This window comes from Balaenoptera borealis (assembly GCF_965194805.1).
Source record: "Balaenoptera borealis genome assembly, chromosome: 3".
NCBI lineage: Eukaryota > Metazoa > Chordata > Mammalia > Artiodactyla > Balaenopteridae > Balaenoptera > Balaenoptera borealis.
Window position 1 is genome coordinate 64377878 of NC_138866.1, and position 18532 is coordinate 64396409.

At 38.9% G+C, this 18532-nt stretch overlaps 1 protein-coding gene across 12 annotated transcripts in view; it reads right to left on the reverse strand.

Annotated features, from left to right (window-relative positions):
* NPAS3 (neuronal PAS domain protein 3) overlaps positions 1-18532 on the reverse strand; it is an 853648-nt gene that overhangs the window by 224251 nt on the left and 610865 nt on the right. For all 12 annotated transcript variants that reach the window (XM_082384096.1, XM_082384094.1, XM_082384095.1 and 9 more), the window contains one exon: positions 15870-15959. In XM_082384096.1, coding sequence (XP_082240222.1) covers positions 15870-15959 — 90 coding nt within the window. The remainder of the gene's footprint in view (positions 1-15869; positions 15960-18532) is intronic.

Here is an 18532-nt window from a genome sequence, read left to right on the forward strand (position 1 = left end):
ACTCGGTGGCATTTGTTTCATTTAATGGGCCCACTTTGCAAGTGGGCATATATCATGCCTTACTTTACACATTCCATTTAAATATTTGTAAAACTCCAGTTTGCCACAGGTTTGTATTCGGCAACCCAAGGGTTTGAGGTGGGCTCTGGGGGCAGGGGAAGAAGAGGGCTAAAAATCACATCTTTATTCTCTCTTAGCTTTCTCTCTCTCTTCCTCCCTCTCCTTCTTTCCTTCTTTCTGTTCTCTTTTCTCGAGAAACAAAAAGCAGTATTGAGACACATTCTCAAGATCTTGAATTTATATAATCTTTATCACCTACTTTGACATGAACTAAATCATCTATGGCAGGTATGTCTAGTTATAACTATTAAAGAGTTTTCTGTTTTATAGTCAGAGACAATTAACACGAACAGTTAGAAATGAATTTGAAAAGCCCAAAGGCTTTTTTGATCTTTCACCATAAAATAAACTCCAAACAGCAAAACAAACAAATCACTTCTCTTACCAAGAGCTTACTGAAGGACTCAGGCACTGTACCTCCACAAGAATATTCCTTTTACCAATTAGGTACTAATTGTACGGAGAGATAGATGAGCAGAAAAGGAATGTGGGAGCCTCGGTATTCAGAGGGAATGTATAGGACAATTGGAAAACCTACAAATGCAAAGAGAGACCTGCAAAATCACCCATCATATTGGCTGCTTATATGTGATTTAAGGGGAGCAGAAAAGGAAGCAAGGATGGGATTTCAAAGCTAAAATTTTTACAGAAAATATTTTCCCCACTTTTTTCCCTTTCTATATAAATTAGCAGATGTTAATAGGGGGATCAATGAATACAATTCCTGAGTCTTAGATCTGGCAGTCTTTGTAGTAGACTTGATCATCTATCAACAGTGGAAAGATCAAAGGCAGCAGACCTCATTCTGATGGCTATCAAGTTTCATCAAATGGTACTAGCTAATTGCACTAGGCCTTGGCCCACAATTGAATCCACTACTCCACCTAGAATGTCCTATAATTTTTGTCTCATGGGTGGTACCTCCCTCAGATTTGGCAGAAAAGGGAGTTACCCTGGCCTTAGTCTGTGACTGGTGTTTCCAGCTTTGACCTTGCCTTATGTCTGGCATCACTGCTACATCATATCTCTGTCGGTTGCACCCCTATGTGGATGAACCAAGGCTGATCAATCCTAGCAAAAGTAACTACATAGACATCTTCAGGCCTCACCTTTACCAGGTGAGAGACACAATGAATTCCTTCAAAACTTATTTCTCTCCTTCTCCACTTCCATCTTCCAAGTCCATTCCCCAACTTCTCTCCAGCAGAAGAGAGAGAGCTATTCCTATTTATTTCCCAGGTTCATGCCCTTCACACAAAGCTTATCCTTTTGAGACTTGGGTCCAGAGATTTTCCCTTTCTCAAATCTTTAATGTATCTTTCTCTACATGCAACTTCTTGACCTAATGTTAACATCATCTAAGCTTAAAAACGAGACCCATCAAGCCCAGCTCTCCTTCAAACTACTTTCACCGTCCCCACCTTCTTTACCCTTGAACTGCCTGGCAGAGAAGCTGACATTCACTGCACTCATTGGTACCACTCGCTCAACAGCCCCCCGAATTTTGCCTTCAGACTTCATGGTGCTCCTGATGATACTCAAATCACTGGTCATCTTCTAACTGATGGACACAATGGCTGTTTTCTATCCCCATGATATTATAACTTTAGGACACTTGATCACATCCTTTTTGAAAAATCTTTCTCTGACCTTCCTAATGGCAACGTGCATGCTTCTTCTTGAGGAGGAGACTCTCCAGGTTGCCTTCTGATCATTTGTGCTTCATCTTATATGTTTCCATCTCACCCTTGGCCTGTCAGTAAATTGGGATCTTCTCAGCTGCCCCCACTCTCTCCTCCTTGGTGATCTCATCCACCTCCTTTGGGTCCCGGTACAATCTATATGCTAACCACTTCCCCAACCTGTAACTCTGAACCCAACCTCTCTCCTGAGCTCAGGAGCCTGTTTATTCAACCGATGTCCCACAAGTTTCTCTAATGTCTCACATCTAAATTGGAACTAAGTTGTAAAAATGCACTTCCTCCCTGCTTTCCACTACATTTGATCAGTCACCAAGGCACTGATCTCACCCGAAAGAGGCCTCTCAAATCCATCCCCTTCTCTTTATTTCCACTGATGTGCCCTATTGTAATTCTTTTTTAAAAGTCTCTTTCCTGGGCTATTTATCTGTCTTTTAATTGGAAGACTGACATCTATCTTCTAAATTTTTTTTGCCAGAATACTTTTTTTTTTCTGAAGCACAGATTTATTATTTCACTTTTCCCTTTAAAACATCTGATGGTTTCCCAGGGTCTGGAAGAGAAAGTCCAATTTTTTTAGCTTCCTCTAACATCCTTTACAATATGGTCCAGTCCTAACTTCCCAGACTCATCTCTTGCCTTAAGAAATGACTTTGCAGATATGCCTCCCTTTGCCTGGAATATCACCTTCCCCTTTTCCAAGTGGAAAATGCCCATGAACACCTGACCTAAACGCCATTTCTTTGGTAAATCCTTTGCAAACTTCTCTAGGCAGAGTTAGTCATCCACACTCTCTATCCTGTGGTTTATATAGCGCATCTCTTTATTGGAACATGTGATATTCATTATTTATTAAAAGATTTGAGGCCTACAACGTATAGGACACTGTAGCTTGGTTACCATGTCTATGACACTTTGAAGACACTGGGTCCTTGTGGGCAGGCACTATGCCTTAGTTATTAATAGCCTCAGTTTTTTTTATTATATTTTGGACACATGTGGGTCACTCAGTATTGGCTGAATGCTGGCATGCATGAATATATATTAAATGTGTGGGGAATATCCTAGGTACTCTGGGTTTAGACCCTTATTATTTATTACTGGGCCCTGCTACTGAATTTTGGAATATTTCTAAAGTTGAATATCAGAGTTTTTGAATATATATATGTAACTTTACTGATGTTTTCAGAACTTCATTTATAGACACTGGCATTGTGAGAGTAACTATTTTATGGTTCTGAACAGTATGGTTAATTGCTCCAAGTCTCAGCCTCTCTTAACCTTGAAAAATTCTACTTGTTAATTACCTACAACTTCCCAGAAGCAGCTAGCAATAATAATAATGGTTAACAATGAGTGCTTTGGAGTAAAGTGGGATAGGTTTAAATGCTAGTTCTGCCACTTTCTAGTTGTAATACTTTGGGCAAGCTATTTAATCTCTCTGAGCCTCAGTTTTCTTATCTATAAAATGGGCATAATAATTGCACCTAACAATAGTTAGGATTATAAACTTTAATGGTAGTAAAGTGCCTAGGACAATATTTGGCACACAGTAAGGGCTTAATAAATGTTAGGTATAATTATTGTTCACTGTGAGGCTATATACATGAATAGAAAATGTCCAGAGTGATACGAATACTTCACAGACACAGCATCAGGAGCACACAAGTCAATCACCACATAATTGTTTAGGATTCTACACATTGTCAGTGTGTTCACACTTTTTATACTCTTAGACACCCTATGTTTGGGAAATGTAATAAATATGAATCGACTATGTTTAAATGTCTGGAGTCAATAAAATCTGAATTTATCCTCAAAAATGAAACACCCTTGTGGAAAAGAAAGTCAGTCTGTCCTTTGCATCAGCCCAGAATGAAAGGGTGACAGCTAGGTATCTGGGAGAACTACAGTTATTGACATCACTGACATATAAACATATCCCCTTCAGCATGATATACAGCACTTCAGTACCCTTGTTTTTATATAATTGCTATTACCAAAGCCTTTCAATTTCAAGTGCTCAAACGAGAGCCATTCATATTTCAGATAGTCTGCCAACGAGGAAAACTAATTTCAAAATATTTGATCATAAAAGTTGTCCTCAGCTTCTACAGAGATAATTTAGTCAAATAATATCAGATAATCTGAAAGCAGTCTTAGCAGGAAATTGCTCGGGACTCTGTCTAAGCAGTCTCCATTTGCACTTATACAAATGTACTGAAAGTGTAGGAGACTTTGACAGCCTGCCATATGTGATTTCATTCCATAGCCTACCTACTTTACCATCAAAAGTTATATCCTTTGAAGCATTGCCAGAATTACTTTACCCCAGTAGATATGCTAGATGTGCCCTTTAAAAGCCATATCATTTCTTTTCTACTCTGACTGGTGCAGGGTAGCATCTGCTCAACTAAATTCCTTTGAAGGTTAAAAATAAAATAGCCTACTTCTTCCAGGCTCCCCTCCCCCACCCCGACCCTGGAGCTGAGGATAAAATGCCCAGTGTTGAATGAATTTCAGAGAGCACGTTTTTTAAAGAAGAAGGAGCCTGAGAAATCACCCCTTCACTTCACACTTAAGAAAAATTAAGATCCAGGCTTTTCGAAGGTCACTCGCCTGATCAGAAGCATAGACAAAACCAGAGCCAGGTGACCAGAGCCAGGTCTCCAGGACCCCTGTCCAGAGGGCTTTCTCCTGCTTCTCCCAAGGCAGAACGTCTGAGAGATAAAAGGCAGGCCAAGCCAGAAACCAACAACAGAAAACACCATCAGTGGAGCGTCTTAATGTTATAAACAGAAAACCAATGCTGGGATTTCACCTCCAGGAAAACGTTTGCTTTGTACAAAGAGTCGTACTTGGCATTCACTCTCCTCAGACCTGGTGACAGTTGCAGTCATTTATTACACTGTTGTGATGCCCCTAAACAGATCAAAATTAGTAACATCATGATTCAGGATTGTCTATTTTCCCCTCAGCTTGCTAATCTATGCTTCTTTTATAATTATCTTAAAAGGCACTATCTGATTTCCTGAGCACCGCCCCAGGTGTTCTCAGTGATAATGAATGGATAAACATATCATCCAATGTCAGGGAGCAGTTGTGACATTTTAAAAGTATCTTCCGTTCAACTCTTCTAATTTCGATGTATGTTACACCCAAGGTTGCAGGCCTGTGTTTTTACTAAAGAGCTGAATGAGTCCCAGTCAGTGCACGATTTACTTGTCTGCTCAAGTGAAAAGGTTTTGAATATAGTGAAATGGCACGGTCCTTTCTTGGTCTTTGCAAACCGTGTGACGTCAGTTCTAATTAATGAACTGGAAAAATTATGCTTTTTCTTTTCATAATTTCAGGGAATTGGTTCCCAGTCTACCTCTTCTTTTCCTTGAATTTGCATCTTCTGTCCTGAGGGATGTGCAGACTTTTGTAAATTCAAACAGATATGCAGACAGGACATCACAAGCACTCCTACCCTCCACTGCAAGCACTTCGACGTGACCCTGGATAACTAGAATGAACGGTCTGACCAGGTTGCAAACAACCTTCCCCTTATGCTTGGCACCTGAGGCTAGGAGATCCCCATGCTTACCAGGAGCCGTGAGCCCTGCTTGCTCTTAGAAAGTTGTCTGCCAACAGAATCTCATTTTCCACACAGTTGTTTCTGATTGATCTTCAAATGGAATGCCTCTGAACACTTTAATTTTTGTGCCTCTCGCCCCTTCCTTCACTGCCCCCTCCCCACTTTGATTTCGTTAAGTAGATAATGATTCTATTCATAGATACTTAAAAGCAAGAAAGGAATTCACCACTTAAAGGAACACTTCCTAATACAAATAATCTTTATTTAGTCATTTTGCAATTTTGCTAGCCTCAACATTTCTTAAAACAAAGCAAGCCTGTACCTTTCATAGCAAAGAACCAGATCCTAGCTAATGCTACCATTCCTGTTTTCTGGAAACACTCCTCGGGGTCTCTGCTATACGTAGCCAAGCACATTTTCTGTAATTTTTTTTTAAGCTCCGGAAAGTATCTGGTTTAACAATTAAGGATTTTGGTTAACCAGATCTAAGCATCTAATAAAGTATGGTAGAAACAAATATCTGAAAGTCAAGACAGGCTATAGAATGATAGTAAAACTTGTGAAACCATCCATTATGTGTCTGCTTCTTAAAGCCTTGGCTCCTTCCTAATCAAGAGGCAATTTTCTATTGTTTCCTTGGCAAAGCATTACTTAAAGGGATTACCTGTGGTTCTAAAGCAAGGCTCCTATTGGGGAGAGAGGCCAAAAGGGAGGGGGCTGCTTGATACAAAACTTGCTTCTCTAAAACCTAGAAGAAAAGCTAAACACAGTCTATGACTCTTTACATGACACCCAAATGCTATTACGGACATACTTCTGAGGTCTACCAGAACGCCACACTTGGCTCATAGGTATTCTTTGTCATCTCTGCCAAGGGCCCTGCCTTGCCCTAAAAACATCCAATCTCAAACAGCTTTTTTCTTTCCCAGGGATAACTTCTTTCTGCATACATTCTTTTGCTCTCAAAAAGTTTGCATAGTTCTTGAAAGTAATAGATTTAATCTGCCAGCACATTCGAAATCAACAGCATCAGAGGAAGTTTTTGTCTTATTATTGAACGTGGTAAATGTGCAGTTGTAGGAGGCTGAAAAGGGGAGGAGACACCAAAGGAAAACCTGGTTTGCTGTTTTAGTGAATCATTTGGGAAGTTATTTACATCCGTAGATAAGAGTGCAGAAGGCAAAAAAACCAAATCAGAAAGAAATCAATTTTATACATTTATATATGTATAGAGGCGTGTGAATAGACATCTATTTACACAAATACACATCAAAAGATGCTCTGAATCATTGGAACAACTGCTATCAGTCTCTTTAAAAATGACTATTTAGGAAAAAGAGATTGCACCTCTGGACTGTCATCCAAAGGGGGCAGACAGAATAAGAAGGATAAAAAGCCACATGGCATTTGTTGTCTAAAACCAGCATAAGTTTTCAGGTTATCAGCCTAGTTCTAGAACTTATGCAAAAACCTAAAGTCGATTTCCTTATTATATTCCAACCGAAATTATCACTGAAATTGTTGCTATGTCACTCCTGTCATGAAACCCATGTCTTCTTATGTAGGAGCTAAAACCCAATACAGATTGAATGTATGTGTGTAGAAATGAAATTTGGAATTCGCATGAATTTAATGATTTTATGACCTTCTTCCCAGGAGGTCAAGTTATTTCTTATTCTTCATTTGAGCAGTTTGCCATCACTCATCACTCTCCTAGGGGCCAGGCTAACTGAGGAAGGCTTAGGTGTAGAGGTATTATTTTGCATATATTGCCTATATAAGCACCACATTATAGAAATTATCTTTACTTTCCAACTTTACATAATAAAATAAGCCATTAAGTTAATACCATATAGAAAATACTGCTTGTCAGGCAAAGAAATGTACATTGCTTTCCAGAAAACTGGGGACATTACATTGCCAATGCCTGCATGAATAATACATGGGTTAATTCAGAAAAACACCGTTTCATTATTTTAAAATGAATAAATTACGGACTTAGAAGGATGACTAAATTTTCTTCTCCATCTTACTTTTGCTTAGTGCTCTACTTTAAAAATGAATATGAAAAAACCATTTCATCCACACAAATAAAACAAGCTAATGCCTCAAAAAGTATTTTTTTCTGACTTTAGACTTCTTGATCCCACAAAATGAAGACACTGCATTTTCTTTCTTCTCTTCATCATATTACCTCCAGAAATTAAGACGCAATATAAAAAGTCTTCAAATTATACATTTGAAAAAGGTGAGCCTACCTTTTATTGTCTTGTGATTCTGTGATTCAGTCTAACTAGAAAAGCCCTTTTTGCATACTGACATTCTGTTTTAGCCTCAATGACTGATAAAACACGTTCAAAGGAATAAATAAAAAGAATATAATTCTCACGTATGATGACTCAAATTTCTTTCATTTTCTTTCGGAGATTTTGGTTTACTCTGAAGGCCTGTTAAACATCAGTTCCATTTGGGAACTGATGAAAACATGGAAGAGAGAAAGCAATGCACCAGTAATAAGAAATTAATTTGGAGTTAAAATAAGTAAAACATTCCCATGCAGTGCATTTAGGCTGAGCATAAAGTGACAGCCAGCAGATTATTCTACCGATTTCTAATGCTGGAAATTCGGGTGGCATTTACTAGCATAACCTTTCAACTCTCAGCACATCAATAGAGGCCGACAGTGGCTTGAAATATGATTCCTTGCAGATAGCATATCCTCATTCATCTGACTGTGCTGCTCTGTGCTCCATTGCACAAACAGCGTCTCACCCACTTCTGAGAGGACACTAATAAAAAAGGCATCAATTTTCAGCTCTAGTACTACTGTGATCTCTTTATATGTTCGACATCCAACATTAAATTAAAATGCTGTTATAAATCCTACTTTCTGAATCTGGAATGAGTGTTGGGTTTTTGTCGCATGAGACTGCAGCAAATCTTGTCAAAAGCAAGGAAGCACGTCTTGTTCACTCAGAATTAATGTTGTGGATGAAAGAAGGAGGTAAAAGGGGTTGAATATGGTGAACTGAGGGTGTCAGAGCTGGTGGGGACTGTAGCTTCAGGGTGCCAACCCGGGCAGGGTATTTGCCGCTTTCAAGAAATGGCTAATCGAGAATTGTAATGATCAAGGACGAGCTGTGTGGCAGGAAGATTACTGATAAATAAAGAGACAGGCACACATCCCCATCCACATATACCAACAGAAATATTTTAAGCATAAAAAAATTGTCAATTATTCCTCTCTGGCAGAAACATATTTTCCAAACACCAGTGGTCCTGATGAAGCCTCGTGGATTCCATCAGATTTCTGCCACAGAGGCTGCCACGACAATTCAAAGCTCAACAGCCCACTGTGACGTGCTCTCTGGGGCTTATGTCAGTGTTAAATAATTTTAAAGTTACAAGAGAAATACCTAGAATTACTGGATGGTGAGGGGACAACATTATTAGAAACTAAATGGTATGGAGTCAAACAGTTTCAGAAGCTTTCTGTGTAAAGATTGTAGGGGAGGAACAAAAAAATCCCTTGCAAGAACAAGGCAGAAAGAAACCGGCTAGCTTTTTCCATTTCGCTAAGGACGGCAACATACTATAGAACAGGAGGGAATTTTTCTACTCTTTCTGATAAAAAGATCCCCGCTAATATAGGTTATCACCTAGAACTCTGTAAACTAAATAGTAATAAGGGTTTCCACAAAGATCCGGCGTGCAGAGCTGCCGCGTTCTTCAGCCTGGCTCGTTCATAATTATGGATGAAATAAAGAGGTGTGTTTGCCTATTTGGGAGGGTGGGGTGGAAGGAATAGGGGAAAGAGCGAGCAGTTCAATATCTGGATCGAACAGAGGAACTTTTTCCCCCAAGGATCCTGCCGGGAGGAACCTTGACATGCACAAAGTCGGAACGTAGACAAAGTTGTCCTGGTGAGAACGATAAGGTCACCCGTGGGATTGCTGAGATTATCTCTGTCAAGCATTCGGACAGTATGCAGTCAAATGATGCATCATGCAGTCATTTTCGGGGGGGGGAAATCAATTTCTTCACCAGGTCGCTATTTGCTTTTCAAAGTGCCCTTGTAGGCCTTCACCACCAAGCATTTATCAATTTAAATGTTGTAAATTGATAATGTGCCACCGTGCCTTGTCCTGTTTCTGAATTATTTTGATACTTATTTTTTCTCAATAGTCTCTAAACCTTCAGAGCTTCCACATTCAAAAGGGCATTTTTCTTTGTTACACAAGAAGTGATGAACTTTTTACGATTAGCACAGGAGAAAAATGCAGACTTGCTGAGGTTAAAAACCAACAATAACGACAAAACACAAGCTGCAGAAAATGATACATTTTTCTTTTTTAAAAAAATTAAGGTATGCCTACTTGACTGACTTTAAAAGGGGGGGGGCGCCAAGCAATATTTGGAGAGCTGTGTGTATTCGTTTATTGAAGGAACCCCTGTTATCCTAGTGTTGCATCAATTTCATACACCAACTGAAAAAATGCTAACACTTGGCTCCATTATTATAAGCCCTCTGCTGTGTTGAAATAATACTTGTTTTGTCTTTATACTCTAGCTATCTAGGATGTGATGATGCCAAACAAGAGTAATAACTTGTAAGCTAATATCTTCTTTTTTTTTACCCTGCTAAATATATATATCTATATAGATCTATCTATATATATATCTTTTACAAGCATGGAAGCGAAAAGTATTAACCACATACTAACCTCAACTTGATTTGCATTGAAAAACATAGAATGGGAGAGTTGAGGCTTGCACTATGGAAAAGCAAAAGAAAGACATGGCAGTTGCAAAGCATCTTTAACCTCTAGTGATTTATTGGCCCTCAGCCAATTTATCAGGGGAATCTAATTCTTCTTTATTATTCAAATAAACCACATTTGGCACCATGGTTCCCTTTCAGAATAGCTTCACAAATAGACTGAGCTCTGTCATTTATTTGACCTTGTACTTGTGTGCTGTAGCTGTAATTTTATTTGCCATTCTATATAACAAATGCAGAGAAACCTAAAATATGGAGATGAACAACAGGACGGGGAAAGGAGTTTATGGTAAATATATCTGCATGGCTTTTAAAAAAAGACAAAATATAAAATGACCATCTACCCCTTTTCGCCTTCACCTCTATAAGCTCTTATAGCTGCAGCCACCCTACCCCTTTCAGCAAGCTGCCTTGAACCAAGCCAGTGTGTAACCTTGTAGATAGCATATCTACAAGGTAGACAGTTACCTTCCAGCTGGCTTACGATGGCAAGGAAGTATCTTCTAGCAGGATGGGGACTTCGTGAGAAGAAAGAAGTGACTCATATGCAAGCTGGGCACTGGAGGCCATGGGGGGTAATTAGTGTATATTTCAAGAGAGGGCTTAATTGGCTCTAGGGTATTTCCTCATGGTATCACAATGTAAAAATCTGTTAATTTCCCAGTCTGCTCTAGGACCCATTATGTTTTAAACAGAACTCTATGTTAACTTGAGAACAGTTTGCTGGCATAGATGTGCATCAGAATCATCATCTCTCCCTCCAATTTCAAGATAAAATGTTTTCAGAAGATAAGAGTCCATTTTTATCCTCTGGTTAACTGAGACCCATGTCCTCTGCCTCTGGCAAATAAAATGTTGAATTTCTCATCAGCATTTAAAAGAAAGTGCAGGATTTGAGTATGGATTAGGGAAAGCTGATTCAAAAGCACATAAACCATCAAACTAGTCAATGCTATTGTAAGTCCTGGATGCCAGAACATCATTCTCAAGATGATCTTTGGCATACCAACATCTGAGAGGAGAAGAATCTTCTGCCAGCTTATGAGATTGGCGATATGTGTGTTCATGGGTCATTATAGCCTTGTTCTGAATGTGGACTCCAATGGAAGCAAATCGATATGTCATAATCCATATATTAGCCTCCACAGAAATTGTATTTGAGATTTATTTTAATATTTCAGTCCCAGAAGAACTTTCCTTTCCTTAAGAAGTGATACTTCCTTATTTTTATTTATTTAGTTTTTTCAATGCACCCTCTAGCTGGGCTCAAGCCCTGAATCACATGAGCATGTTGGGACAACGGCTGCCCTTTGAAGCACTGGGCTTGGCGGTTTACCAAGAACAAGTGTATTTACTGTTTTCTCATACCATTGAGTAACCCACTGTGCAGAACATTCTGTGGTGAACATTAAAAATGTTCAGCATCAGTTGGATAAAGTATTGGATTTAGAAAATGTCTACTGTAAGAACCTGGGTGTCAGGTGATATAAAAACTACAACTACCATGCTGGGTATCTAGTTGTTAAAAACAGCGTATACACTGTTAGAACATAATTGACTGTTACTGGAATACTGGGAGGTTGGTTGTTAAAACAATGGCCATCACTGAGAGAAGCCCAGGCATTCTGAACATTGTGTGACTGTTATTTTTTTTTAACTTTTCATTTTATATTGGAGTATAGCTGATTAACAATGTTGTGATAGCTTCAGGTACACAGCAAAGCGATTCAGCCATACATTCCTTATTTTTGATGGTTGGCTATAGTTGGCTATGTTTCTCTTTTTGCTTTGGTTGCCAGGAAGCTCATAGGTAAATTTGACACTTTATCAGACCATTTATATCCCTTCTTATAAGCCTTTGTTGTGTTCTCCTACTATGTGGTAACAGATTACCTACTTTTATCTTTTTTTCCCTTAGACCCTAGTTCTATTTTGCCATTACTTTTTATTGTATATGTTTATGTAAGCTATTTCCTTTTTGGAAAGAGGAGGCTATAAACCAACAAATAAATATTTCTATAAGCTTTAAATCCTATATGGAAGTAGAAATGCTTTTTATTTACCATATAAAGTCTCTTTTGGATTCTTTGGTGACTGAGTCCCTTAACACATTGAAAGAGGTTTCGTAAAAGCTGGCTACACATCATTGCCGCATTTTCAGTATTAGGGAAACCACACTGTTTTCCTTCTTCATTTTTACTTTTGCCTTTTCCATTTTAAGTAAAGAGCAGAGTTGTCTTTAGCAGCTCTGGACACCATCACCAGATATAAGAAGTCATTTAATCTCCATGCAAACCAAACTCAGCAACGATATTTGGGTTTCTTCCTTTAAGATAAGGCCTCATAGTGAGTACCTAGGAGTCATTTGCACTCAGGGATGCAAGTCAACAGTGCATTTTTCTACAACCTGAAACCATATCTTGGGTGTTAAATGATTATCTCTGGCAAAGTCAAAGGGCTGCTGAAGATGTATCATCATAGAACGCTTCATTCGCACCATCATGACCATATGAAAATATCTTAGAGACAATAAGTGGCAAGCACACATCCTAGACACCCGGAGTTCCACCCAGTAAAAACCTGCTCTGGCTGTCTCTATATTCATGCTACACAACTGAGCTGGGTAGAAGTTTCTCTACTTAGGTTTCTCATGAGCCAAAAAAGAATCCTAATTCTTTCTTGAGAACATAAGCCGTTTCAAAGCCACCATATTTATTTACATGTTGAAAGAAAATAAAACTGAGAAAGATACATCTTGAGAGTTACAAATGCAGACGCGGCTATGCTCTAACAAAATGACACGTTCGCAATATTCTTCAACAATTTCACTGGATACATATTTGATGAGACAGTTACACATTTTCTTGATTTAATGGCACTGTTTAAAACGGAAAGAAGGCACAATAACTATATAGGTTCCTTATCACTGTCTAGAATTTGATGGAAGAACCACTGAGTCATAGTTGTAGGACAAAAGCAGAGTGTTTGCTTTGCATTTAATTAAGGATGTGTGTGTGTGTGTGTGTGTGTGTGTGTAAAAGACTAAGGAGGTACTTAATTGAATAACTTTGAGTACATTTACTGTATGTCACCAGTGAGCAGCCCGTACCCCATAACTGAAAGAGGGCACTGAAGAAACTTGGGAAGAGTTATGTCTCAGGACCCCCAACTGCCCTTTTAGAACTTAGAACATTAATTGGGTTGGAAAACCTTTCTCAAAGTTTTAGCATAGATCTTTCCCCGCATTCTTTGGGCATTTCAAAACACACCATGCCCTATCAGATTATTTCCATGTTAACCCAGAACTATTTCTAAATTTGTTTTGAACTCCAAATACACTCATTGCTGTATGCAAAAATCACTTTGTAGTGATTTACCCTTCATCATTTCAGTTGCATAACGCCTGCAGATGAAGACTTCTGTCCTGTACCACGTGGCCTCTACCTGCGCATTGGAACCTTTGTGGCGACACTGGACACAACCTCCACAGAGGGCAACAGCCCATTGTGGCCAGCGTCTGCCCCTGGGCAAGTCAAGATGCTGACTATTTTGATATGCACTTTACAACCCATCCCATGCAAAGGCGGGGGAGGACTGCACAGAAGTTGCCAGCTACTGTACCATGTCTGCACAGCTGCTTTATTCTACGGAAACCTCAATGATTTGCCTCAGATTTTAGGAAAAGACTGACTTGACGCCACAGTAGAGAAGCAGTGGAATCTATTGCTTTTAAGGAGAAAGCAGCACAGGGTTAAAGCCAAATTTTTCTTGAACAGATGATATTTCAGATGGTCACACTATTCCAGATGCATCAATTTCCTTGAAAATCCAATCCATATATGTGCATATGCTGTGCTGGCAGGAGGACTGACTGAAATGGCCAAAACCCAAGAGCTAATATTCTTTTGGCCAGAATAATGCAATTATTATTTTCCTAGCTATCAGTCTAAGCATACAGAGCCATCTGTTATGCAAAGCAAACGTACACATCTCAATTACAGAAAATGCAGTTGCCTTGACAGAATTTGGATTACACCACTAACCAGGGCTGTAAAATGTGTTTTGAGCTAGTATATAATGGATGCTTTTCGGGAGTTCCCTAATTAGCATTTACCTGCTTAAACTAATTATTCATCCTTCTTCTTCACCGGCTTATTAAACTTTGTTGGATAGTCTGCACAAAACAGATGAATACGGGCATTGCAGAACAACAAACAGTGGGGTTTCCAGTTCTGTACAGTATGAATATGGTGGCGCACCAATTTCAACACTGGAGATTCTCAATTCTAGGTCCCAGACAGATTAAGACAAGGCTTACAGTCTATTAAAAGCCATTAGAAAACCAGAGATTTCAACAAGATGCAAGAATACTAATATCGAGTTGACGGTAGCCCAGCTTCTATCATTTGGTTTGCTCAAGTTTACATAAAATAGAATTGCTAGATACACTACAGCCAATAGCTTGCATGTCCTTCAAGGAAGAGCTAATGGCCCCCTGCTTGGATTCTCAAAAGCAAATAATTAAATTTGGCAGTGTTTCTCCTCCTCCCCCAACCCTCCTCAAATGCCAGATATGTCTCTCTATTATTTCCCAATGTCTTTCTTGATTTAGCTATTACCCAGCAAACTCACTAATGGCCAAAATGTTCCAACCATGCTGGCTTTCTCCTTAGAGCAGTGCCAACTCTCAGAAGCCATGAGTTTAGGGTGAGTCCTGCCTAAGAGGAGAGAGACAAATCTTATCTCCATCTTTAGGTCAAAGGGGAAACTGAATGAGAAGTAGATTATCCAGCTTGGCAGATCATCACATACATACAAAATCCCTCCCACCGAGGCTGTGTTTTTCTTGTGCCAAACCACCAGATGAAAAGGGTCAAGCTCAGCCAATCACCTGTGTGGGCACAGATACCCAGATGTTTAGCATTTTTATGGAGAAAACATCTGGATAATTAGTGGAACTGCAAACTTTCCTTCAGGGTATTTTGGCATTCTGTAGCTGCAGCCTGTGTCTGGGAATCCAACGAAAGTCAAATTTTTGTGTTCCAGGGGAATGTCAAGAACTGACATCTAGGATTCTTTCCCTTGCCCCATCTGCCTCCATCTTCTTTGCTTTTCACCTCTGACAGACACATGTGGGTAATTAAACCACAAATAATGAAAGATTATCCTATTTTATGAAATTGTCTTTCCGCATTAGGAAATATTTGCAAAGGCAGCAAAATACGTCCTTGCAGGAACCCTCCCTGCAACACATTTTAATGGTCTCTTTCAGCATTTCTTGACTCCAAATGACTCCCTGTCATTGTGTCAGCTCCCAGGACAATGCAGGGTCCTCCATAAACATCCAGTAATAGGACACAAGGGAAGCACTATTAGTGTGTCCCTCTCCTACCGGGCACAGAGGTTTCAAAGTTCAAAACAACCAAGGGAAGAAACTTCATTTGTTCTCAATAAATTAATAATGATCCTTGGAGGGTGGGGAGAGGGACTAAAGTTTTGAGCACAGGTTGATTCTGAACATTCCGAACTGACATACAATTTTCTCATTGACTTCGTGATCAGAGTCAGGTAGAGCCATTAAAGATAAATTGGATAATTCACGCTAAAGAGAGTATCTGCTGAAGAAGGAAAGGCATGAGGCTGAAGGAGCCTTCACAATTGCTGTCAAGAATCAAATTGTTTTACTTACTTGCGAGAGGCCTAGGTAGATGGAGACTGTTTCAGAAATGTACAAAAATTTTCCTTCTTGATTTAGTGCAAATACAAAGCCATCCAGGGACTGCAGAAAAATAAATATATAAATAGGTTAATAAGTATATATTGTGGGGATTTAGTTAATAAGGCATCTGATACAAAGCAACACATAACCAAATTTAAGATCATTTTTTCCTTCATGTTTAACAGCAGTCCTAAGATCTTTACTGCATTATACATGAACAAATGAAAGGTCTGAATTAAGACCACAAGCTCTCCCTTATTCCAGGGACTTCCTTATGTCTCTGTCATTTTGATCAAGATGCATTACATTTATGTATAAAATCAGGTCATGTTGATTTTATGAGATGTTGCCTTTATTTTTTTGGATTCAGTAGTTACTGAGATTAAATCAGCATGATTATTAAATAGCTGAACAGGAATGAAAATTGTAATGGAATAAGAGAAAAAAAAGAGTTCTTATATGAAGAGTAAGTAAAATCACCACTTGAGCTCCTATGGACATCCATAATTTGCTAATTAATAAAGGATTATGCTCTCCTCACTCCCAGTGCCTATTGTGTTAGAACCAATAGGGAAAGTCAATATATTATGGGTGAATGTTTACAGGCTGAAGCCTTACAAACTGTAATCCTTGTTTTGCAAAACTCTGTATTAAAGTTTTATTGTGATAGATCTAGTTTCTACTACAACTCCTGAAATGGAAAGAAAAGAAGAAGAGGGGGTGGGGGAGGAGGAAGAAGGACACTGCACATCATCTGTAACTCCTGAAACCTTAGTCTACTTTTCAAAGGGAGGGCTTCATTTTCAGTTTGATGAATGGTGTAAATCATCATGGGCTCCAACTGTGAGATACCACTCAAACTGAGAATAAATTTGTTTCAACTTCTTGCAATCCAAGTGCATTTTATACGTTCCATCATCCTCACGTCTTGTGTTTTGCTTTATTTATTTATTTTTAACCAGGTAGGTTGCACAAGCATTGCTTGCCCAGAGAAAGAAGTTTTAAAGATTAGTGGTATTTACAAAGGCTGTGAATTTGGAAATACAGGGAATCCTCATTGGGAACAAGGTATGTGGCAACATTAAACTAATGACATAATTTTTAAATATAGAAAGGTGGAAGAAGCATGTAAAATTCAGGTAGAAAAATACACTGCCTCAAATCTCAGGAATAATTTCAGTCTCTTAAAATACTGAACTTTTTCAGAGTTATATATGTATAACATACATATATATGTATTTAATATATATGTATATATTAAATACATGTATTTATATATATGTATGTATCTCTATGGGAATATGTGTTTGTGTGTGTGTGCATGAAATTTGGATTCCATGCTTCCTGATCCTTTTTCACAGCCCCACTGGTCAGAAACTATGGGTAGCACCCAACCACCTCCTTTGATTTAGTGGCTTCTGAAAACAATTCAAAAGTCACATTGTATTGCTCCACATAAAAGCAAATCACATGATAGACAAGGTTTTGGTCAAGACAGTACAACAATAAGAGCTTACATTTATTAATTAGCTTACATTTATTATGTACTAAGCAGTTTGCATGTATTGTCTCTTTTAATTTTCACAAGCACCATTTGAGGTAATTATATTATTATCCACATTTTACATACAAGGAAATTGAGGCTTAGCGAAGTTAGGCAATATGCCTGACCCTAGCAAGTGATGAAGTTACGAATCAAACTCAGACAGTCAGACTCATTCACTATACTGCCTTGCCGTCCACTAAAAATAAAGATCCTCTACTGGATACGAGTACATTAATGAAAAGATAAATTGGATAGCATTTCTGAAGTTAAAATATTTGTATTAAGAGGCAGCCTGTAACTTCTTAAAAATCATCCCTTGTTTTTGAATGATCTGTTCCAATGATAGAATCCTACCATTAGGAGACAAATGAGAAACGGGATGACAAGAGAGTTCATAAGTCACTTCCACAAGAGGTCACCGGGTTACCTTTGCTCTGTAATATCTCCCTGGAAGCATCTAGAGGACAGGGAACAAAACACTGTCTAAGAGAACTGGACTCCTTATCTTTGACAAAACTGTCAAACCCTCTGGAGCCTTGTGAGAGCCAAACTTTCAAGCTTCAAGTGTGGTGCAATGGTAGCTTACTTGGAACCAAAAGTGCAAAAGGATAGAAGTTTCCTTTGTAGAAGTTTGGGAAGCATCTCATTTCAACATGTCTTCACCTCAAGCAAGACATCTCCTGAGGATGACTCATGAGGATTAAGACTCCCTCTTTTGACCTTCCCCAGGGAGAGAAGGGCCTGGTAAGGTTTTCCATTCAACCTAAGAGCCATGGTCTGGTATATAATCACAGAGAGCTGTGTAAGCCATCTTCTCAAACCCTAAAATGCCACTATCAGATTAGAGGGACACACAGAGAGAGATCACAAGAGAACTTCTATGAAGACAAGTGGCAATCAGAAAGCTAAATGAAAGCAGAAGAAAGGATTAATGGAGATGGCACAGAGATGACCCCCTGTAGTCTAAACTCTCATTTTTCAAGTGAGGAAATGTCAGCACAGAGAGGCTAAGTGGCTGGGTAAGACCATACAGCCAGCTAGTGGCAGAGCCAGGATTAAATATGCCGCCTCCCACAGTATTATTAAA